The 24,262-nt window shown below is 32.3% G+C and overlaps 2 protein-coding genes across 3 annotated transcripts in view; one reads left to right on the top strand and one right to left on the bottom strand.

The window, feature by feature from the left end:
- The first annotated feature begins 416 nt into the window (after window positions 1-416).
- LOC121116575 (zinc finger BED domain-containing protein 5-like) lies at window positions 417-1,493 on the top strand. The gene has a single exon (XM_040710841.1). It carries the CDS (start codon window positions 417-419, stop codon window positions 1,491-1,493), a length of 1,077 nt encoding a protein of 358 aa, XP_040566775.1.
- Window positions 1,494-6,902: 5,409 nt separating this feature from the next.
- LOC121116982 (FMRFamide receptor) overlaps window positions 6,903-24,262 on the bottom strand; it is a 56,543-nt gene continuing 39,183 nt past the window's right edge. Inside the window, exons 1-6 of one of the 2 annotated variants that reach the window (XM_071887697.1) lie at window positions 17,523-17,636; window positions 13,531-13,727; window positions 9,122-9,336; window positions 8,879-9,050; window positions 8,658-8,817; window positions 6,903-8,603 (exon numbers count right to left, since the gene is read on the bottom strand). In XM_071887697.1, coding sequence (XP_071743798.1) covers window positions 8,023-8,603; window positions 8,658-8,817; window positions 8,879-9,050; window positions 9,122-9,336; window positions 13,531-13,710 — 1,308 coding nt within the window. In that variant the 5' untranslated portion in view covers window positions 13,711-13,727; window positions 17,523-17,636 and the 3' untranslated portion in view covers window positions 6,903-8,022. Of the gene's footprint in view, window positions 8,604-8,657; window positions 8,818-8,878; window positions 9,051-9,121; window positions 9,337-13,530; window positions 13,728-17,522; window positions 17,637-24,262 lie in introns of those variants that run through there. The other variant, XM_040711300.2, reaches the window with a different exon arrangement.

The following is a 24,262-nucleotide window of genomic DNA, read 5'->3' as shown; positions in this document are numbered from 1 at the left end:
GCGGAGGTAGAGAGCAGACAAGCATCCCCGTCCTCAAGTGCGTCGATCTTCGGCAGAGGTGGAGACCTCCGTGGCAATATACATCACCAGTCTGAGCAGCACACCAAGGATCAAAAATAACCAAAAGCAAGTCCTTACCAGCCAAACAAGAATCCCAGCCAAAGCTCAAAGGGCCTCACATGAGGTGGCATATTTAATTGCACAGGCTAAAAAGCCACACACAATTGGTGAAACCTTAATTAAACCTGCTGCTATACCTATGAGTCGGGCCATGCATGGGGATAAATTAGCCCGTGAGCTGGAATCGGTGCCGCTGTCAAACGGTACTATTGCCCGGCGCATCACAGACATGGCCCAGGACATAATGTGCCAGCTGGTGGACAGAATAAAAGGAGGAAAATATGCTTTACAACTAGATGAATCGACAGATATATCCAACTCTGCCCAGCTGCTTGTTTTTGTCAGATACAGCTTTGACGGGAAAACTAAATGAGGACATGCTGTTTTGCTCGCCGCTGGAGGGAACGTGCACAGGTGAGGACATTTTTGAAAAGCTTGACAGCAAACTAAAAGAAGAGGGACTATTTTGGGAAAATTGCATCGGTGTGTGTACGGACGGGGCTGGAGCGATGCTGGGGAAAAAGAAAGGACTGAAAGCGAGAGTATTACAAGTGGCGCCGCACATAAATTTCACACACTGCATGATTCACAGGGAATCGCTTGCCAGCAAAACGCTTGAACCAGACCTTAAACATGTTCTCGACACTGCGGTTAAAATGGTAAACTACATAAAAACACGTCCACTCAATGTTAGACTGTTTGCCTCTCTGTGTAACGAACTGGGATCAGAGCATGAGGGACTGCTGTTCCATACCAAAGTCCGATGGCTCTCGCGGGGAAATGTGCTCAGCCGCCTGTATAAACTGCGGGACGAGGTGCGCCTTTTTCTGATGGAGCATGGATCCCAGCTCGCCGACCACCTCAATGACCCTGCATGGATAACAAGGCTGGCGTATTTGTCTTGCATATTTGAAAAATTAAATGGACTTAATCTGGCACTGCAAGGTGAAAACACTAACATCTTGTCAATGAATGACAAAATCTGCACATTCAAGAGGAAACTCGAGCGCTGGTCAGGGCAAGTGAGAATGGGGAGTCTCGATATGTCTTCTGAGCTGGACGAATTCATCGAGGAAAATGCACTGAGTGTCAAAACTGTGCAGAAGTTCATCACAGCGCACCTTCATTTTCTCCTGGAACACTTCAACAAGTATTTTCCGGAGGAAACTGCTCCAGAGAAATATGACTGGATAAGATCACCATTCACCGTTACGAGGGAGTATCATCTCACATCCGACCTGGAGGACGCATTGGTTGAACTGTCAAGTGACAGAACCTTACAGGCAGCATTTAACACCAAGACACTGGCGGAGTTTTGGATTTCGGTCGAGAGGAATACCCACAGCTATCCAAGGCCGCTATGCATCTCCTGATTCCATTTGGCTCTACTTACTTGTGCGAAAAAACGTTCTCAGCACTGACCTACATAAAAAATAAATACAGATCGCGCCTAACCGTGGAGGAGGATCTACGAGTGGCCGTCTCTAAAATAAAGCCCAGAATGGACTTGCTCTGCTCCAAGAATATTGCCCACCCATCTCATTAGGTGTGTTTAAGAAATGTAAATAATAGGCTAAAATAAGTATCCCTAATAAGTAAAGTTTTTGCACATGCAGCAATAAGGTGTCTGTTGCACGTTATAAGCGCACAGATCCTGTGTTTTTCTCAGACAAGACTTACCTGCGCACTTGTTTATAATTGTATGTTCACTCAGCCCTGCTGTTTAAAGTTTCCCTGTATTCTGGTTGTATTTTATTTCTCAAATTACTATAAAATAATTTCATCTCTGTAAGGCTGTTGTTATTTTGTGTTGTATTAATGCCCGTTCTGCATAGGCCAGGGGTAAGCAACCTTTACTATCGAAAGAGCCGTTTTGCCCCTTCTTCCCCCAAATCAAATTTGTCTGGAGCCGCAAATCATATTTGATAACACAGCTTATAATGTTTTATATATAGTTATACTATATATATAAAAACTATAGTTTGTTGCAATTATTAAAGTATAGAACGACAACTGTTGAAATTTTTTTAGCTATTTTTACCTGTGACAACAAAGGAAAATACCAAACTCGTCTGAAGAGGAGAAAAAAATACACCTGCAAGTATAGGCCTATTTTGAAATAAATTGCTACCCATATATGTGTGTATATGTATGAAATGTATCAAATAAGAAGCACTCTATTTTGAAATAAATAATATTATATAGCTGCACCCTAATAGCTTAAAAAGATATATTTTAGTTGACGAAATATTAAAACTAAACGTGAGAGCAGGTCGGACTGGAGGCGGATACAGAAACTCGGTACAAACCACCAGTAGCTTCTGCTCTGTTCAAGAAGCTGCGGTGCTGATCTCTGAGCAGCTGTGACCAGAGAGACTCTGTGTTTTCACAGTTTCAACTGTTAAGAAGCAGTCAGTCACTGATCGGCTGCTTCACGTGAACGAGCTCTGATCTCACTGTGTGCGTCTCTCTGGTCGAGTGAGCGGGGCCCCGTGGCCTGTGTGTGCACGCGCTGTCTGGGAGAACAGACACGCACAAGCACGCACGCATAGTGCATGTGCGCGTGGCTGTGCGCAACATTATAATCCACCTCCAGTGTTGTTGGGGGTCGCCAGTCTCTGGCACCGTTATTTTGGGGGTCGCAGGCTGAAAAGTTTGGGAACCCCTGCCTTAGGCTAACGGTGCTTGATACGTTACTTGTTTTAATGCTTTAGGTATTCCTAGTTGGTAACTATCACATTACATTTGAAGAAGAGGTTGAGAAATGTTATTGATATTTCCATGTCCATAATGTACTTATAAATATATCTATTTTTAAATTTTGTAAAATTAATGTAGCTTCAAGCCCTAATAAATCATTCAATGAAAAATAATGTACACTAGAATGAACAATCTTGGATTTGGTAAGAAATTTATTTAGAAAATACATTTTTCCTTCAAATTCTAACGGGAAAACTTACTTGGAGCTTTTCAAATCCCTCACACAATAGTTTTAAAAGTATTTATTCTTACACGATATTTTAAATCAATCTATGCGTATCGATAAACCTAAGGAGTGTTCAACATTTTTTCATATATTTATTGATAAAAAGGTTTTTTATGTATATAGATTGTAATATCGAGTAAATATGAACATGGCCTTGAATTTAATACAAGGGTTGCGTTTTTCTGATAAAATACATAAATATGATTTATTGAATATAATATGTTAAACTTTAACTTTTACAGAAAAAAAAAGCAACCTTTTATGAACCCATGAATAATTTTTGAAAGAAAATATTTATTCCTAATTTAGTAAGATTTTATATCTCACTGCCATAAAAGGTAATAATTAAGATAAATAAATGATAGAGTAATTAAACAGTAGAAGAAACCCCTACTTTTGAGTAAGCTGATTTTAATTATTCCCAAACTACCAGTCATAGAGATATAGAAAATAGAGTGCTTACGCTTAGAAAAAAAAAGAGACATTTTTGAAGCCGAAAGTTGTTGATCAAAACAATAAAAAATATAGTTATTTAATCTTCAATCACTCCAGATTTTCCATGAAATCATCCTTTACCTATATAAAAAATGATGAGTTCCATACAAAAATATATAATCAAATGTAAAATACAATGACGAACATAAATAAATTCGAAGCGCCCTCAATGTTATTAACATACCTATAATTACTACCATGTTTTGGTCAAACACAGTATATTTTTCTTCTTTTGGAACGGTGTCAACTTAATCTTCACGTCATTGCTCAATGTTTTTATGCTCCCAGCAAATTCTACTTTTCATACAACAAACAAGAGACCAGTTGATGTTTCCCACAAATAGTTGTATCTGCTCATTAGTAATGAGAGACCGATCTGTACTAATATTAAGATAAAGTTAAGTTTAAGGAAAGAAGAAAAAAGAACAGATGTAATAGTACTTTGATCAGTTATATTAGAATTGTTTATTATTTATTTTTAATAACAAGTAGCTCATGGAATCAAACAGAGGAGCCCGATAGGAATTAGGGCCGTGTTCACTCACATCAACAAAATTTTCAAACTAAGTCATAACTAAAGTTGTAAATTTTAAACTATTTTCAGCACGTAGCTACACCAATCAATCTGAGCTTTTCTACTCCTCAACATTGTTCTCAATTGTCTGGGTACTGTGTCATTTTTCATTTTCTATTTTTACCAAAAGTGCTTCGAATTTAAAACTTTAGTCATTACTTTCTTTTAAATTTACTCCTTATTTCTTCTTTTAAAAAAAATACCTCTGATGTCAATTATAACATTCTCTAAATTTCTTTTTTTTCAAAACCTCGATCAGAAAGATCTAAATATTGAATAACTTATATCATATTTGTACTAGAAAATATTAAATATATTAGGTACAATAATAAGTAGACTTGTAAAAGATATGACTCATCAAAAAGTAAAAAAAACAACAACATGAAAATTAACGTGGTAACCATGACAATTTGGAAAACTGTTTGAGAGGAGATCAGCTTAGCTGTAATTATGTTTTATTGGATTGACTGCAAGTAGCTATATAGAAGAGAAAATATAAACAAATCCCTCTCCGTATCAAGTTTGATCCTCTAGGAAGAATCACTTCAATCCCAATAATCAATTCTACTTCGAATCCAACATAGACTTACACTTATAATTCCCCAAAAAATCCCGAGTTTTACTTTCTGCCTTTTGGGAATAAAATCATACGTAATCATAAAATAAAACTTTGGAAAGTAAATAAAATATTCATTTTACAACTAAGATACTTAAAGGCAATGTAAACCAGTTATCATTTTTTCTACCTCGCTAGACAGACTTCATGTACGTTAAATGAATTTAATTTATCTTCACTTACGTAAAATGTCCGATTGAGGGGGGGGGGCATAATTGTAGTCTTCCACTTATATTTATAAGACTGAAACAAATACTTTAAAAAGTTAATCGTGTTTTACAATCTTTCATTCACGATAAATGTGTCTATGATGAGGGGTGCAAATTTTGTTGTGTTGTAGTAGGCAGCCTGAACTACATTTCCTACAGTTGTTATCATTATGTTTTATGTCTTGAAGAGAGAATATCTAAGTATTATCTAAATAAGTGTGAGTGGGATCATGAAAGACGGAGTTTAATAATAAAGATTTGTTGAGGAGTTATATGTATAAGTTCTTATTGGACTCAGAGTAGAAATGAGCATCGGACAAAATATTAATTCTTGCCAATGTCCTAACTTGTTACGGAGTGAGATTTGTGTTTATTTCCTTCCTCTCATAGTTACTTACAGCGTATTTGATGAAACGTCACGACAGCTAAGTTGCTGTCGTATAAAACAGTGGTCCCCAACCTTTTCCCACTTTCGGACTTGTCACCACTGTCAACACTTGATAACTTTACTGCAGACTGGGGGGTGAAATAACAATAATAATGATATGTAATTAATTGCAGTGATAAAATTCTTGCACTTAGGAATAATTCTTCATTTCTTCACGCATTGAGTAACTTCTTATTTATATTATATACAAGATAATATATGCAAAATGACTTTGCATAAAATGTAACGGAACTAAATATACATAAATAAACACACAATTCCGTAAATAATAAACGTTAATCCACTTTCATCCAACTTTATTTCCACAATGCTCCATTATTGCAATGCTAGTATAACATTAGGAAATAATAAATTTATTAGCAGATTGCTCCACAATATAACACCATTATAACATTAAAAACGGTCTGTAACGCTAAATCAATGGGAACCCTGAGCCTGCTTCTTTGCAACTACATGGTATTGTTCGGGGCCTGTTACTTACTCATTTTTTCTAGCTGGATTAAATTTCGGTTAAGGATAATACTTTCGGTTTAAAAATAAATTACCGCTCCGTGTAGACTCAGACTATGATATACTTACTACTCTATCAAAAGTTGCTAGGAGAAGAAGAAAAATATTAAGTATTAAGCAAGGAAAAAAAAAAAAACGGAGAATATGAAGAAGTAGGTATAGATACTTGTTGCCTGTGAAATCTTATGAGTAAATGGAATCGCCATAGCTCATAGAAAACGCGCTGGACTGAAGTTATTCTCTTGAATTCAATGTGTGTACATTCGTACTCAGGTGATTTCTAGAGACAGAAATATACTTAATGTAACTGCATTTAACCAAAATATTTCTAGTTAAGAACGAGTAAATATAATACTATAATACTTACTTATACTTAATCAGTGCTACTTCATCTAAGCAATGAAAGGAACATTAAATATAAATATAAATTATCAACCCAAAAATAATTAACAACTACCTCGCACAATTAATAATTTTTCTTAATTTGCATTAATAGACCAGTATAGGTCCCCTGCTCGGGGTTGTGGACCACTACTGTAAAACACTTTTCAAATTTTTATGTATGCTTTACTTATTTTTTATTTCTTTGTATAAAAAAGATAATAACTTTCAAAACTATCTCTGATATACCCACCTTGTCTCTAAGTATCTTGGTTGCATCTAAAAAGATTCTAGGGGATATTTTTAGTATACCTAATAATAAAGATAAATTAGGAATTTACGTTGAAGGGCGAATAAACATAAAAATCATATGATTTTTAGAAAACTGGGACTTTAATATACTTAAAATATTGTAGAATTAATTCCCAAGGTTTGGATAAATTTCAAGGGTATGAATAGTGTATTTTACGATTTTTGATAGAAGTCCTTTTTTTTTATTTACTACTTTCAAGAAAATAATTAAGCATATATTTATTACATAAATTCTCCAAATTCTTAGTATTAAATGATATATTCACAATTATATGTAGATTTTATTATGTAAAAAATCATTTGACAAACGGACTAATCATTTAATATAATGCTTTATAATCATAAAGCAATAACTTTAGTTGTATTTATGCGACGAAAGTTATTTTTTCATTATTATTTAGAACCGTTATATGTTATATATATATTGATTTTGAAAGACACAAAACACAAATACTTATTTATTTATAACATACATATTATCTTTTAATGCAGGGCTCTCAAGTTTAAAACAAATGTCATGTGAATCACGCATTGCCGCCCGTTCTTACGGCATACACAGTATTTCTAACGTTTTAATGTGATCTTTTACAGTCTGTCTAGATCGTCCAAGAACTTTTTTCACAGTTCCTAAAATGTATCAATTTTGCAAAACAAAAAGTTCGAAGTAATGTTACTAAAATTCAAAATTTGACTAAAATCTTTTTCATTTTTCATGCAAGATTCCAAATATATTTTACAACCCCAAAAAAAAAAAGCCAATATTGATTTCCTTAATTTTATTGTTTAAAAAAAAATAACACTTTCCTCCGCGTGATTGGGCAATGTATCCTCTTTTTGGAAATAAAAATATAACAACTCTATTCAATTAGCAATAATGACAGTAAAAATGGTTGATTTAGTTACCTATACCCGTCATAAAGTAATTAAAACAAGCCATAAGTGCCGTTGAATTTTTTAACTTTAGTTTTTAGTTTCTAACTATTGTTCAATTGTCAAAACATAATATGGATTAAAACTTGAGAGCCCTATCTACAATTTACACAATACATTTAAGAAAATATATGATTAGTATGCTTTTAAAGAATGGCCGTACAAAAACTATAGAACAAAGTGATGAAAAGCGCCTTTTTCCTTGCTATGCAAAAACTTTTTTCCCACAATATGTCATTTTTGGGATATGACTTTATCAATGTTTCTCTGACGTATCCAAATTTTTCTTCCCTCGGTAGAATTTAACTTGTTAATCTTCAATAAAGTTAATTATAAGATAATTCATCATAAACAAATTGGTTGTGTGTTTATTGTTTCACCTTTTGGTTTATAGCTTTAGGCCGTACTATAACATGATATCAAGTTTTTAAAAGATAATTATTATAGAGAGGTCATTATCGTTCCGTTTTCATCGATTTTAGTTTCTTCATAAAGAGGTAATATGTTTTCCGTCAATGGAATAAGTACATTTCTAGACTTCGAAGGGTTTTGTTCCATTTTGGATTCTTCTAACCCTTCATCAACTTGGACATTTTGTGCTTGAATGGACTCTTTCTTTTTGAATGAATTTTGAGAATAATATGTAATGGATGAATTTTGCTCTCTTCGATCAAAGTAAAAAAGGGTCTTGATTTGTTTCATTCTTTTACTGGTCCAAGATTTCATGACATTTCTAAACAGGCTGGACATGAAGCAGTAAACAAAAAAGTTAATGGAGCAGTTGAACGTAAGAAGGATGTGCGAAATTGAGGCTGTAAAGAGGATCCAAACTGATACTCCAGAACAGTTGTGCAAATAGTCTTCTTTAAATTCCTTAACACTGAATGTTTCTAAAATTGTCAAAAAGAGTCGTGGAATATTACAAAGTAAGAAAAGTACAATGATTAGGACTAAAATGATGGCCTGTCGTTTCTCCCATTCTAAAGCAACAGAGGTAGCTGTGGTACTTCGGCAATTGAACTCTGAAAATTACAAATTATAAATATAATTCTAAAACTTTTTAATGCTAAACGTACCTGTGGCTCTGTCTCTTTTGATAACGATTTGATAAATTTTGATATTACAATATAGGAGCATAAAAAAAGGTATTAAACCAGTGACAATTAATCTAGTGTAGTGATGATAGTACACAATGTATATATGATCAAGTCGCATTGTAGTTGGAACAATTTGAACCTACGCTCAAACATTCAATAGATTGTACTCGTAATATGTAATTATTAAATGATCAACTTACCTCATTTGAACCATTAAGGACAGCGTTTAGTTCAAAAAACTTTGGAATATTGACAAATGTACAAAATAATAATACCGGGATGGTGTAGTAGAAAATACTTCGAAACCAGGGTGAGCGGCCATTGTTTATAATCCTATTGTAATATTCTATTGGTCTATAAACAGCAAAGTATCTGTAGGGATCATTTTTATTTGAATTAACAATGTGATTATAGATGTAGAATGTACATGTACAATTAATTACCTTTCAAACGCAATCCCTGCCGTCATATAAGCTGAACAACAAAGAACTATGTTGTGTATAGGATAGAGAACATGAGCATGAAATACTGAGTGATGAAATTTACTCCACGGAACAACAAACTTGGATCTCCATGCTTCGAAAAGAGCACATGTCAAGTATATGTTATCAAATATAGCCAAAAATACAAGGAGACGGTAAAAAACAGAATCCAGTTCCTGTAAAAAGTTAAATATATATATATATATGTAGGGCTACACAGACACGCTAACCTGTGGATTGTATAAAATCCGTTGGGTTAGTTGAGGGTGTCCTCTATTTAGTCTTTTTGCATACGTAATGTCGTACCTTAAATATCTCATATACGTCTCATACATTAAATAACCATTGAAAACAAATATTATGGGTTATTTATAAGTAAAATATATTTTTTTTAAATACAAATTTTGCAATATTTCACTTCGTGTGTAGTTAGGAAATATTTATTACAAACAGTGACATTTCTAAGCGAGGAGCGCAATTTCAATTAGAGAACCAAACTATCGATTTAACATATTTGGTAAAGCTCATTGTGTCAGTGTTTCTGATTGTACAAAAGGTATGTAAAGGGGGGTTTCCTTTAATCTAAGACAATCAAATATTACCATTTATATACCAAGTGCATAGATCGTTATATTTTATGGTATTCTAGACTACTAAATTTTTTACAGGGCTAGCAAAAAAAATTACAAGTCCTGGTGTTTTATTAACTAATTTTTATGACCGTCAAGCCCTGAGTATATGTATGTTTATAAAAGTATACTTATACATACGAGTATATATACATTAATATAGATTTAAATAATGGGGAATGAACATTATTCAGTTCAAAAGTAGATCAAATTGAGTTGTGTATCTCAATTTGTTCCAAAGTTATGATCGATTATGTATTTTTTACGTTTTGTGTTACCTTGACCTGGAGCTTGGACCTTGAGTTCTAAAATTAAATGGCTTCTTACTGTGAACATATATAACCTTCATAGAAAGTTTGATCACAAAATCCATCATAACTTTTGCTGTAATCTAGGTGACAACACAAACAAACAAAGGCAAAAACAAACCTCTGTTCAACTTCGGTAATAAAAGGTAATAAAGGAAGGAATAAATGCATAAGAGCCATTTTCCTCAACAGCTGGAGTATGACTAGAGTTTTAAGAAATATGACTTTAAACGCGTGTGGTATTTTTTTTATTTATTAATAATTATTTTGAGTTAATTTGTTACGACTTTACCAGTAATGAGGCAGGAGCAATTAGCCAGGCAAGCCTACAGCAAGAAGGGGAAAAGGGTTTCTCAACAGATGAAATCTGTGCGAAAGGGAATGAGGAGAGAATGCTACAAGAAAACAATGTACCCAACGTTGAACAGCTTTAACCAAAACAACAAGAATCTATCGGAATTCGGGACTCTAACAATGAGGATTCCTTATTGTTATTGACAGATACTGAGCCTGAAAATAGGATGACAATTGGAATACAGTAAGTAAGTGTTTTTTCCTGAGATTATTGAAGATTTTTGAATTATCTTATGACTTTACCGTTGAGGATAATGAAGTGGAAATCTAACTCAAGAACTTTTTACAACACTGGTCTTTGAAACACTCTATTAAATACTCGGCACTTGATTATCTTCTTATTATTTATATAATATTAATATATATATATATCTTATTCTTTTATGAGTAAATATGTAATAATTATTTCAGTCTTGGTGTTATATGTATGTACTTGTATATGATGTTAATATTTTTGATTTAATAAAATATAATATTGTGGTACGTAATACTCTGTGCATTAGAAAGTGTTTTCATAATACTAGGGTTATTAAGGAGTTGAGCTCAACCATTAAGCAATCAAGTGATTACGTTCTATCAACGTTATTTGAAAGTTGGGTTTAACCATTAGATAACGTTAATACGGTGCTTAGACAACTTTGCTGGCAGCCATGTATTAACCATAGAGCAACCAAAATTAACGTTTACACGACGCTCAGACAACTTGAGGCTTACGTTAATGGGGTTAACGTGGCTTGGGAAGGAAGACAAAATTAATTTATCTGTATCTTTGCGTTGCTTGTCCTAAGGCAGTCGATATACGGCGTCCTTTTCATATATTTGTAGGACTTACACCATCTACATCACAAAGTTGGACGTGTTCTAATATCTTTTATTTTATGAAAACAGTGTCATGATTAAGGTTGTAAATCCTAAGGAGTTTTTAGATTCCTGGTATCCTGAACAGATATTTTTTTCTAAAGCTGGTATCATTATTCTTAAATTATAAATGAAATAACATCTAAGCATGAAGTAACTACGAGCACGTGTTCAATTATTTGAGACGGAGAGTAACACTGAGGATATGTGGAAGAATTATAAGTGATTTATCTTGTTCGTTTGTTCTTTTCAAAGAAAAAGCCTAATCACGCTCTGGACAGACGAAAAAATCAAGATACTTTCAGGTAGGTTCACTAATATGCTTTTGTACGCATTGCAAAAACATCTTTTTTTTTTTTTTATAACTATGTTGTAACTGTAAATTTCTACAGAATTTGCAATGAAGTGAACATAAAGATAAAAAACAAACATAGAGTGCGGATATGCAGAAGAAGTTGACACTGTCCTAGTTGACTAAAATATTCAAATAGTAACAGTAATAAAAAAACTATGGTTACAACATAGAGACCACTTCAAATATTTGTTTGTTGGATCCTCACTAAATTTTACATTTGACTTTTTTATGTTCTTTTAATTGGTTGGATAGAATTGCACTGATTAAGAATAAGTAAACTTTATAGTATTACATTTACTCCATTTGACAAAGGAATCTTGTCTTGTAAATCCATATACAAAAAGTGTATTTTTTCTCTAGGAACGATCGGGCGTGAGAAGAAGTTATTTCGAGTGTTTTGACTAGTGTTGTGTCAGCCCTTATTTATTCGGTCCAGTCAAGTCTTAGGGCCAAAAGTCCTTGGGATCGGTTCTTAACTGTCGGTACTGCAAATTTTTTATAAAAATATGTATTAAGATTATTTCACATATATTTCCAAAAATATTATATTTTTCATTATTATACAATATAATCCGAATATATTGTATTGTTACTTCCTTAAATATTTTTTTATATTTTATAACAGAATAATTTAAAAGAGGAACAACACCGTCATTGACGTCACGAGGGATCGATTTTACCTTCTTTAAGGACCGACAAGTGGGAATGGACTGCACTGCATTCCTCAATCATAAATAAAAGCCGACACAAAGCAAGCTTTGACCATTGACCTACGTTGATACCATTTTGATTATATTTTTCTTAATGAAATTCTTTAGTTTTTATAGAAGTATAAGATCTGGAGCGATTGATGTATAGATAGTTATATTTACCCTTTGCAAAGTTGAATCTCTGATCGGTTTGTTTGTTTGTCTCTTGGTCACTAGAACCACAGTCAAAGTTAAAAATCGATTTTGGCAGAATTGGTTTCAGACCCTTAAATTTTGAAAGGTCAAAGTAGCAGAGAAATTTAGAAATAGAAAATTGGGAATAACTTAAGAACATATTGAAGTACATCACTCAAATTCGCGTCATTATGTCGGGGCTTAAAAAAAGTTGCTTCAAATAGCAAAAAATGTGTTAACTAAGATCTCATAAAACTTAATGGCCGCTTACTGTGAACACATATAATTGTCGTTCTAATTTTGATCAAAATCGATTTGTAACTTTTGTCATAATTCTGGCGACTAAGAAACAAAGAAACCGAGACAAAAACAAACTTTCTCAGTGGAGGTAAAAATGAAGGATGTTCTTAAATTTTAAAGTCTTTAGGACAAACATAACATTTTCCGAATGTTATAAAAAATTTGGTTGAAAGCCTTAGTCCTCTAACGGAATATTTAAATTCATCAATGCACCAAGTTCAGTATTTTTAATCTTTTTGGTAACTTATTATTTGGATTTTTTTGTTTTTTCTGTAGATACAAAAAATTTATCAGTTTTGAAATGGATTTTTGATAAAAATGTAATAGTTCAGAGTGCCACCAAGTGTTTTAGAACGTTAATTTATATTCCAACATTATTTAACAGACGGTCACTAGTCTGTACCCTGGCTCAAGAAGGAAAAAAGAACTAAATAGCATGAATGTGCAGGCGACAAATTTTAGACATAAATTCGAATTCAAAGCTAAAAACCAAGTGGCGAAATAAAGACCATATGAATCTACTGAAGATAATATAGGCGTCTCTCCGTTTGATTTTTTCTTTGGTCTAATTGTATCTATACTCATAATAGTTGAGTTTCCTAGATTATTGATATGCTAATAAATTAACAAAAAATCACACTCTAGATGAAACTAATATATATTAAAATTATACTTAACATACGTTGGAGCATAAAATTGGAATGGCAACCGTATTTCCAGTCAGTCCAATAATACAAATAATTAACTGTAACAATCCTTGAATCCACCAATCAATCCTTGTAAAATGTTGAATTTCTTCTGCTGTGGCTCCACTACAAATATATGCCTCTTCACTTATATTGAGCATCGTAGTAGTACTCATGTTCGGTATCTGAAGGACTATTTAAAAATGTTTAATTAAAAATGGTGATTTAAAAAAAAATAAAGTAAGGCTTGCAAACTATACAATTTATCTTATAAATGATTATACTTTTAAGCCGTAAATATTAGCACATTTTATACTAAAAACATTTTATTAAAATAAGAAAATATATGACTTGATTATGTTAGATTTAGTTTCATTTTGACAAACAAAATATTATAACATTGTTTTTTATGAAAAAAATTACAAATTAAATTAACATAATCTATAACTCCTGTAAAAACAAATAGGTTATTTCGGGGTTATAATTTTCTAATTCTTCTTTGATGTTTTTTAATCCAAATGTTGAGTTGATGTATATAAATTGATATTGTACGTAATGGTACATTCAAGTCTTAACACTTTGAATTTTAAACTTCAACACTAAATATAGGCTTCGGAAATTGATCCGAGCATACGAATGTTGTCAATGATGGGGAGATCAAAAACTCAATACGGTATAGTAAAAACTTTTTTAGGTGTTTCAAAGCTGTAAAAAGGGTATCCAATTGTAGCTTTACTATTTATAATAGTAGTATATCCTCTTTTCAATTTAATAAAAATAAAACGTGATTGAGGAAAAGGCAACCTAGGGATGGTACTTCTGTATATGCCTGCGCAGACGATACACCTATTATAATCAATGAAAAAACTGTATTGACAATAGCATCATTAATAGATCTCAATAGAGTTTCATTATCCTTTAGCACAAGGTCAGACCTACTAATTAATGAAGAGAAGTCGAGCATAATCATCATAATAATCCATATATCGTAAATATATATATCGGCCAATTGGCAAAACCACGATCAGGGTTTCTGGTGCCTAAATTGGAGAAGACAACACGAGATATAACTACAGTACAATACTATCCAAAAAAATTATCTGTGTACTAGATTCATCCAGAAGCTTGGATTTTAGATATGGGATTGAATTGATCTATGGAACTCCTACGTGATTTCTCAATGCCTACATATCATGCATCTAACTGAATTCACTGGAAGTTTGTGCAAGGAGGGCATAATTATTCTTGGATTCCTTGACCTCAGCACGAAAATTAACATATCCATGAAAATAATAAAGTGTCCTATGAGATGAGGAGGTATAGGAATGATTAGTTTACGAGACATATGGAAAGCTATATGAGCCGAGTAGTTGCTTAAAAAGAAAGGATCTATGTGACCACTGTGTTATAGATAATGCCCTAAATGGAGATAACTGTTGTCAAGGCATGAAGTTGATTTTTCAAAAACTAAGTACAGATAGGCTATATGAATTAGCCTATTGCTAATGCAAAAGAAACGTTTTATTTTCTTGATCTATCTTATGGCCTAAATGCACCACTAGTTGATCTATTTATAGAAGTGAATCCTTTGCTTCTGAGAAATGATGGGGAAGATTATGTAGAAACTTGGAGGGTTTGCATCGAAATCTCCTGGCTTCATTGACTTTTAAAAGGCTTATGTGGTCGTAGAGGAAATACAATTTCAAGCTACCTTGTTTTAAATGGTATCTCATTTAGGAGTGAGGTGAAAAACATAAGTGTTAAATCAATTCGAAGATTATGGTTGTAGTTGTCGTTGGATGTGATAAACTCTGTATTAAGTCGAAGAAACGTTTATGTCTCCACTCGACAGACTTGAATGAGCTACACATATCATCACTTTTACCTATGATAGACCCCAGCCTACGGATTGTGCAAGTGAACCACTCGTTCAAAAGTGGGATCAAACCCATCACTGAAACTTCCTTGATCATTAAGGACTCCTTCCAATATCCTATAATATTACCCGCCCACATGTTATGGAAGTGAACCGCATGTTCAAAAGATGTGTCATTACGTTTTACCCCCAACGCATTCCTTAACATTAAGGATCCCTTTTAATATCCTATAATACACCCTGCCCACAGATTGTGCAAGTGAACCACAGGTTATAAATATGGGGCATTACTCAGCGAAAAAGGAAGGTTTAAAATAAAAATATTTTTCAGATCCAATGTGTTTGATTATTATTTATTGATTCGATGTTAAGTAATCTAATCGACCTATTTATATTTAATTACTGAACTTTTCCCGCCTCTAAAATATTCATGACTACTCAAAAAACCAGTTTGCCAGGGTAAAGTATCGTTCAACCAGGATATTCTTAAATTCCAAATGCTTACTTATATTCACAATGAATGTAACCATAATATAATAGCTTTCTTTTTAAGACATGTGAAATGTTGATAAAAAATAAAGAGAACATAAACTATGCACATTAAGTTTTATCAATATATTGTCTATTAAATATAGTATAATGACCTCCAAAAGTACATATTTTCTGGGATTAAAAAGCCCCTCTTCCCCCCCCCCCGGTAACTTGCTTGAAAGAATTTGGAATTTATCTCAAGGACACATAGTATGTAAAACACTCAACGAAGCTTCTGTAATGGAAACAATATTTTTGCATTTGGCACACATAATGTGCATACTTTATTATAGCTTCTGTTTACTTGTGTACGATAAAATAGTACAACTCGATGATAATTTAATTTAAAATATAAGAGTGTGTACGCAGTTAAAAGGATCAGTGACAATTATTTTTATCATGCACCATTTTATTGGGATTAGCTAATAATTAAGCCGTTATTATATATAAATATAACTGATTTTCCTGAAACCCACCTGACAAAACTAATCATCAATATTTATTCATTTTTGAGGAGGGAACATCACATTATTTAATAACATAGCGTGAATGTCCATAAAATTTAGAGAGTAACCGTAAGAGTTTGTTGGGGGGTTATTTCTATTTTTTTTTAAACCAATTCTATATTATTGAGACAAAGTTTGTATGTTCGTCTACGCCTAATAACTACTAGCAATGCCGGTTACTACCGCTAATACATATGTATATAAATCTAGATTAAATGCATTTTTTTATTGATATATATATATATATCTGTACAAATTATAACTTTTAAAAGATGCAATTTGCATTCAATCAAACATAATTCAATTCAATTCACAAATTGTAAGAAGAATATTGCAATTCAAATTTATTCGGCCCGACTTTGGTTGGGACAGTTCTCATATTAAAATTCGGTATTGATGCTATGCCACGTCATTTTTGTTTTTTAAATATTAAATTTGATTGAGCAGATATGATGTTTTTTGGAAAAGAGAAAAATAAGGAAATTTAATCTAAACTGAAATATCAGAGCAGATTTGTATGTGAAAAAAAATCAATAAAGACGGAATAAAAAAAAAACAATATTGAACCGAGTCTTAAAACTAGTATTTAATCAAGAATTTGGAAAATCACAAAATATTTTTCAATGAAGATACAAACTTACATAACAATTTAACATTTTTTCGAACCAATTAAATACTGGATTGCTCCATTTTTCATTTCAAACCCCTATTAATTCGATCTGAAAATAATGTAATGTTAGTTCTGAACGCTGACATTCTGTAACAGCTTAATAAGTATATATCAGGGTATTTATGTTGATCTTGAATGAGAAGGCGACTTGGTCTCTAACAAGCCTACAAAATATGAAGTTGCACAGATTACGTATTAGTATTACATTTAATCTATCTGATCTGGGAAATTAGTATAAGTGAGTTCAAACCCTGGGTTCTATTCGAGAAGGAAATAGTTACTTGAAAACATTTCCATCATTGTATTTGTACAATATCTACTTAATATTTCATTGCTACAACTAGTTAAATAAACAATAAGGGAGGAAAATTAAAGCCTAAATTAACTACAATTCATTTTTATTACCTGAATATCAAAGGTAAAAAAAATTATAAGCACTAGATTATTTTCACTACATATTTCTCACGAATCTTTGCACCGAATGATTTCTTTACTTCTTATTTGTTATAAGTTTTATTTACTAGAAGAAATTTTTTTTAGAGCGATCGTGGTCTTGATGCTAAGAAAAAGGGGATTTATAGAGAGAAGAGTATTATTCTATTTGTTTGATACTTTTTGATATTGCCAAAGAAAAAAAAGAACTTAAAGAGAGAGAAAGAAAGTTATTTCCCGATGAGTAGTATTGTGTCGGTCTGTAAGTAGTCTCGTCTAGTTCAGTCTCACTTTGGTCGAGATCAGTCCCTAGTATCAGTTATAAAACTTATAAAGTTCTATCCTTTATTATGTCACTCACCTTTTTTCATCTTTTTAAATCAGTTCTAGTACTGACAGTCCGAAGGATCGACAGTCTTAATGGCCGGTCCCAAAGACTGAAGACAAAAATCTGTAGAATTGTAAATTCTAAGCACTATCGGTATATTAAAAAAAGAAAACTAAACATGAAATAATAACCCTGACAATTTGAAGATGTACCAAGGACATGTTCTAAGATTGGAATAGATTAAATATAATAAATAAGAACCAACATAAAACTAATTTGTGTCGTGATTAGTTACAATCAGCTATTTGAGTGAGGAAATAAGTTTATCCTCACATCTACTCAACAAAGTCCAACAAAGACTTATAACTCTCTAACTAATCATCAGTGGTCTTTCTTTCATATGTAGGCGCACTTTTTAGATATTAAAATGTTCTCTCCTTGAGAATGAAAACATAATGATAACAGCTTTATAAAATAAAAAAACACTTCTCCGATTGCCTACAACAACAAAAATTGACTTGAGGAATGTCCTTCGAATTTACGGCTCTAATTACCTGAAATTGCACTCAACTTCTCTCATAGTTAACTTAATTAGGTATTTACGCATATAATTTCTACAACACAATATACAATGTTTGTACATAAAAACATTATAAGTTAATGAATACATCCACTTGGTCAACCCAATTATCAATAAAAAATAGTCTATTTATGTGTGTATATAGTAGAATTATGTTCTTTTATGTAATATTCTTGGGCTAATAATAATTAGATAAAGCTCCCATTGAAAGAGCCTAGTTATCTATTCTAAATTGGGTTGAGATAATATATTTATATAATACATGATATTAAAAGACGAAAAACAAAATAAAAGCAACTATAATATCAAAGGAAAAGATCATATTGGCAGGTGCCAACTTCCAGCATCCAATTATGGCTGAATCAAATAATTACTTGCTACAAATCAGGGCTGCAGGATAAGGAGTTGGAGGGGATGTAGTCGCCACCAAATGAAGGATCTAATTGGAAAATAGGGTTACATTTTTTTTTAAATTATTTAATTAATAAAAAAACGTTCTTTGATGAAATTCTAGGTGGATATATATTTTTTTTTTTCTTCTCTGGACTCGACTGCAAATAATTAACAAAAAGATGGACAATTATTTTGTTATTTTCTTGTGCCCTCTACCCCACCATCAGTAGTGATGGGGTATTTAAACACACCATAATTTAAACTAGTTTAAATATTCAATATCACGATTAACTTATATTTTTTTTCATGACTTTTTTTTGCTAACAACGCTCATGATGGTCTAAATAAGGGGTAATAAAAAAAATCCAAGATGTCCAGTTAGAGAAAATTTCCTAAAGCAGAGGTCGGACCATCCTAATTGTTATTTATTAAGCGGGAACGTAATATATCTCGTTAATAAATAGGGAGTTGTAAAGAAGTATGTAGAAAAAAGGTTATATTCTCGAAATAAAGCAATTCAGATCTGAAAGGTGAAAAGATTACGTACGCATACAAAAGGATAAAACTAAGTACAGTTATAATGCAATAAAAATCTAAAACTGGGATAATCATCCCACCCACCTAATCCGGGTGACAAATAAAATCAACAACAGAGTGTAAAATCAAATAAAGAAAGACCAATTCTATAATATTTCAACAATATTTATTTCAGCTTTCACATTGAAATGGAGGTGCTATAAATAATAAGTTCCTGATTTCAAGTACAATAACAAATGTTTTTAAATACATAACAAAGAAGCTTCTGAAAAACGTGCAGCTTTTGAAAAGTGTTTCATTTGTGGGAAAAAAAATACAATATTTTGCTTTCTGTTGCTAAATGAGAGAAGTGAGATTTAGCTTGATCCAACAGGATTTTAAATGTGGGCTGGAAGGGTGTAAGGCCCATTCTCATACACATGTAAAGGTGGTCATTGTTGAGTCTGGAAGGATATTTGGTTTTGATATTATTTATAATGGAGAAAGATACCTCACAGCTGAATGTGGAACCAAACATGGTCAAGATATACATACAGGCTGATTTCCCCAAACCTTGGTAAGCTGTCTCCAAAACCATTTGGTTTGAGAAAGTGACATAGTCAGTTCCTCCAAAATGCAAGTTTAGTGCAACATCTCCCTGAAGATCCATCAGTTTCATTTGAAACAATTGCCCACTTGAAGTGTTGTCTGACTTACTTTGTAAACCTTGTCATATTTGTGACCAGGAATGAGTTTTGAATGAACAAGGTGAGCTGCTGTCCATGGCCGAAGCTGCTCTCAAATCGTTTGCTGAAGTTTGCAACATCATATACATATTTTTGATCAAAAAAATAACGATGTAGTCGTATTAAATAAATATTGCAGGCTTGTGCGTCTAGAATCGAATATGTTTCTGTTTGTTTTTGTTATTACTACCTTATGTATATCGTAATTAATATGGAAGTACTCATCAGTCATCCCATTATATTTATCTTTTTTTCTCAAAGCCTTGTTGTTATTCTATCATTATTGAGAACAGAACTAATGAATCAATATAAGTATTGATTTGTGAAGTGTGATTGTGCTCATAAAAAACGGAAAGTAATACCGAGGATTTCTCGAGGAGTTATATTCTATATTATTAAAGCAAATTTTGAATTTTAGCCTACCCATAACTATTTCGAGCAATGCTGGATATTACCGCTTTTAATTAATCAAATATATTTTGAAGAGTTTTCCGAGTGTTATAGATACTCTGTCAAAAAAAAAAAAGAAGAAGAATCAAAGTCAAATTAAATAGTTTTTTTTTGTAGAGTTTATTTGCCAATGATATTAAGTGCGATAACTACAAGAAAATTATATATAAATATTATAATATTAAATAAATATGGAAATTACGGAAGGACAATTCACACTTTTTTTTTTTCTTCAACTAAGTTTTATTTATTCACACATGCACACACAAAAAAAAAAATTAATATATGTCAACATTTATAAAATGAATAAAAGAAAATTTGTGTTTAGAATAAAACATAAATAAACATAATAGTTTAAAATTAATTTTCTCTTTAGACATCTAAAATCTTACAGATATAACAACTATAAAAAAAAAATACCTCAACAGAAATCAGAAAACATAGTACCTCACATAAATAAACAACTATAAAATGATAGATAAAAGGCCTCATAGTGAAATTAAAATAGCTCTCAGATCCATCTCTTCAATCACGTTATCCTCCGTAATACGTTGAGCTATGAAAGCTTTACAGTTTCCAAAAGCAGCACTTGTGTTTTTTTTTCTACCGACTTACGCGACTGGTGAGTAGGAATACCAAACAGAAAAAGAACCTTTGCAAAGTTTTGTTCAAAATCTCTTATGTAGCTATGCTTAAGTAAAATAAAATCCCGAACTACAGTCAACGTAGGACAGTCAAAAAAGGTGTATATAACATTATTATATGACGGTATTAAGAATTGTATTATGTCAGTAGATATCCGAAACTGGGAAATACACTTTTCCCCATTTTTAATACCCCCCAATGAGTCCATAATTATTTTATCCCACGAACGAGGAAGGTGCAAAACTTACTATACCTCCTGGAGGTTCGCATCTAACGAATTAGTAATTCTAAAGTCAAATTTTAGACACCACGGCACCAGAGGAAGGTGTAAGTTCGACAATTTACGCAGGGGAAGATAAATCTTCTAGTATTGAAGACAGAATTACTATTTAGATCATGGAGTATTAGAAAGTTATCCCCAATCACCCAAATCATTCAAAAAAGGTGTCACAGTTTATATTTATGGAGCATAGATAATAAATTTAAAAAAAATATTCTCAAAATCAAAGCCAAAATTATTAACAAATAAATTAATTATTATTCATTTAGGAAATGATATATATTGACTAATTGTAATAATTGTATGTTTGTCACAAAGTTACAATTACATGATTTAGTTTGGACGTAAATTAGTATGTATACTTGATTTATTCAGTTGATTAAGCAACTTTGAGACGTGATTATATTCATATACTTTCTGTTAGCAAATACACTATTCGAGGAAACTAATTATATTTGATATTATATTTCCTTTATACTCTGATATTATGTAACATGTTACATAAATTAACGTTAATATACTTCATAGATTATGAATCAACTAAACTCAATCATCCTTTATTCCATTAACATTTCCATTTAACTCTCTAATTGCGTAATAAACTCTAAAATAAGAATTTATATTTTGGCCTAAAAAGTTATTGAAAGAAAACATTAACAGTCTTACTCTTTCATCATGGGACGAAACCCCCAGCCAGGCAGCTAATAATGTGAAGTGTGTTCATGTTCTGTGCATTTTAACAGATAATCATGCACTATTTTGGTTTCATCAATTCCGTTCCAATAATTGGCATGCCAAAGATGCACAACACTCTAAAAGACCAATTATCAAAACATCGATAAAATTATTGAAATATGTGAGGCCAACCGTCATGTAAGCAATGCTTCACTTGCCCAAAACTTTGCAAAAACAACAAAACGTTGAACCACTTAAATCAGACTGGATTAAAAAAGAAGGCAAATGTATGGATGCCCCACGAGTTCACTCAAAAAAACCCTCATGAACAACCGAATTTCCATCTGTGGATCCCTGCTTCTGTCACAACAAAATTGATCCATTTCTGAAGCGGATAGTTACTGGTGTTGAAAAGTGGGTCACTAACGACAGCATCAAGCAAAAAGGTTGTGGTCCAATCGTGATGAACCGATGCTAATGGTGGTCAAGTCATGTGAAGGAAGAGTTTACTGTATGTTTGGTCGGAATGCCAGGGAATTATCTACTATGAGCTGTTCCCTTACGGTTAAACTCTTAATTTGGCAGTTGTAATGTCAACAATTGGGCCGTCTGAAGGAGGCCATTTTTGGCTGATCGGAGTGGAATTATATTCCATCAGTAAAATCCTATGCCACAAACATAGACATTGATTCGCCAGAAGCTCTGGGAGCTATGTTGTAAGGTGTTTATGCATCTATCTTATAGACTGTACTAGGCAACAAGTGATTGCCACCTGTTCTTCTCTATGGCTTATGATTTTGTTTGTGAAAAATTGGACTCAAAAGATGCTTGTGAAAATCGACTCCCGCAGTTTCTTGCCAACAGGGACGAGGTTTTCTATGGAAGAGGCATAATGAAATTACCTCAAAATACCAACAAGCTATATAACAAACTGATGTGTATTTTACCTGAAACGGATAATTCTTACTATGCTAAATAATACATAGAAAAAAAAAATAATAGATTTCTTTTAACTAGACCTTACGCCAACCTATACAGAAACCACTTCTGTTACCACGGTGTAAAGGTGGTTGAGTTAATTATTTTCGGGTTGATTGCTTCTTCTTTCATATTCTATCATATTTGTTCTGTCAGCGCATTGTCACCAATAAAATTGCTGTTGTTTTCTATAGGAAATGATTTTTTTGTTTTGTTTTTCCTTTCCACTGAACGAATAACCATAAAGAATGGGATTGGCGAGCCTTGTTGTAGGAAAATAGCAACACAAGTCAAGGAAGTGACCCTGCATGAAGAATCCCATCAGCATTGTTTCCTTTGAATAACTTCAGCTCGCTTGTTGATTATTCTTTATAATAATAATCGACAGTTCTAAGGCAGTGTTATAGTTGAGTGGATCATCAAGACCTCAGGTAATGAAAGGATCAACAATTCAACTTCCTCAAGAAACTACCCTTTTTTAGTAATAATTAACAAATGTTACTATAATATAAACTTCATTTGGTCCAGAAAATATTCCGTTTGAGAAACTATTTCCAATTGATCTTTCAAATGAGTATTTGATTATTTTTGGCCAAATGTCTTCCTTTTTCACGAGTCTTTTTAGCAAACTAAGGGTTAGATTTCTCCAAAATACTTATTTGTACACTACACCCATTCAAACTTAATTAATACTTTTTTCCATTTGATGCACACCACTATTATTGGAGAGTAGCAAAAATAAAGCAATCCATTTCTCGGGCACCAATTGCAATCTGATTGCAAGCAAAAAAGAAAAAAGTAGACTTTTAGTCCGCCAGTAAATTCTACTTGTATATTAAAAAATTATATAAAATTCTGAGTTGCTTTGGGGAATTTGATCTAGAAAGACCATATTAAAATAAATTAAATAATAAATAGTTACTAAAAATACTAAATATTTCTATATTTGAGCAATTACATGATTATCTTTTGCAAATGGAAAAAAAAAATCCTAAAATTAAGGTTATTGTATAGAAATAGTTTATTAGCATCTACACAAAGTAAGTTTGTATAACGAGTACTTGTAATAATTGGACTTAAGAATTTTTGGCAATTTTTTTAAAGGAATAAAAAACACACTAA

The sequence above is a fragment of the Lepeophtheirus salmonis genome, chromosome 4, assembly GCF_016086655.4.
Source record: "Lepeophtheirus salmonis chromosome 4, UVic_Lsal_1.4, whole genome shotgun sequence".
Lineage (NCBI taxonomy): Eukaryota > Metazoa > Arthropoda > Copepoda > Siphonostomatoida > Caligidae > Lepeophtheirus > Lepeophtheirus salmonis.
The sequence above is the reverse complement of the archived record's forward strand: the minus strand, read 5'-3'. Positions and strand labels throughout refer to the sequence as shown.

What these genes read in the sequence shown, in the direction of transcription:
- LOC121116575 (XM_040710841.1), top strand. Translation starts at nt 417, where the DNA reads ATGAATCGACAGATATATCCAACTCTGCCCAGCTGCTTGTTTTTGTCA.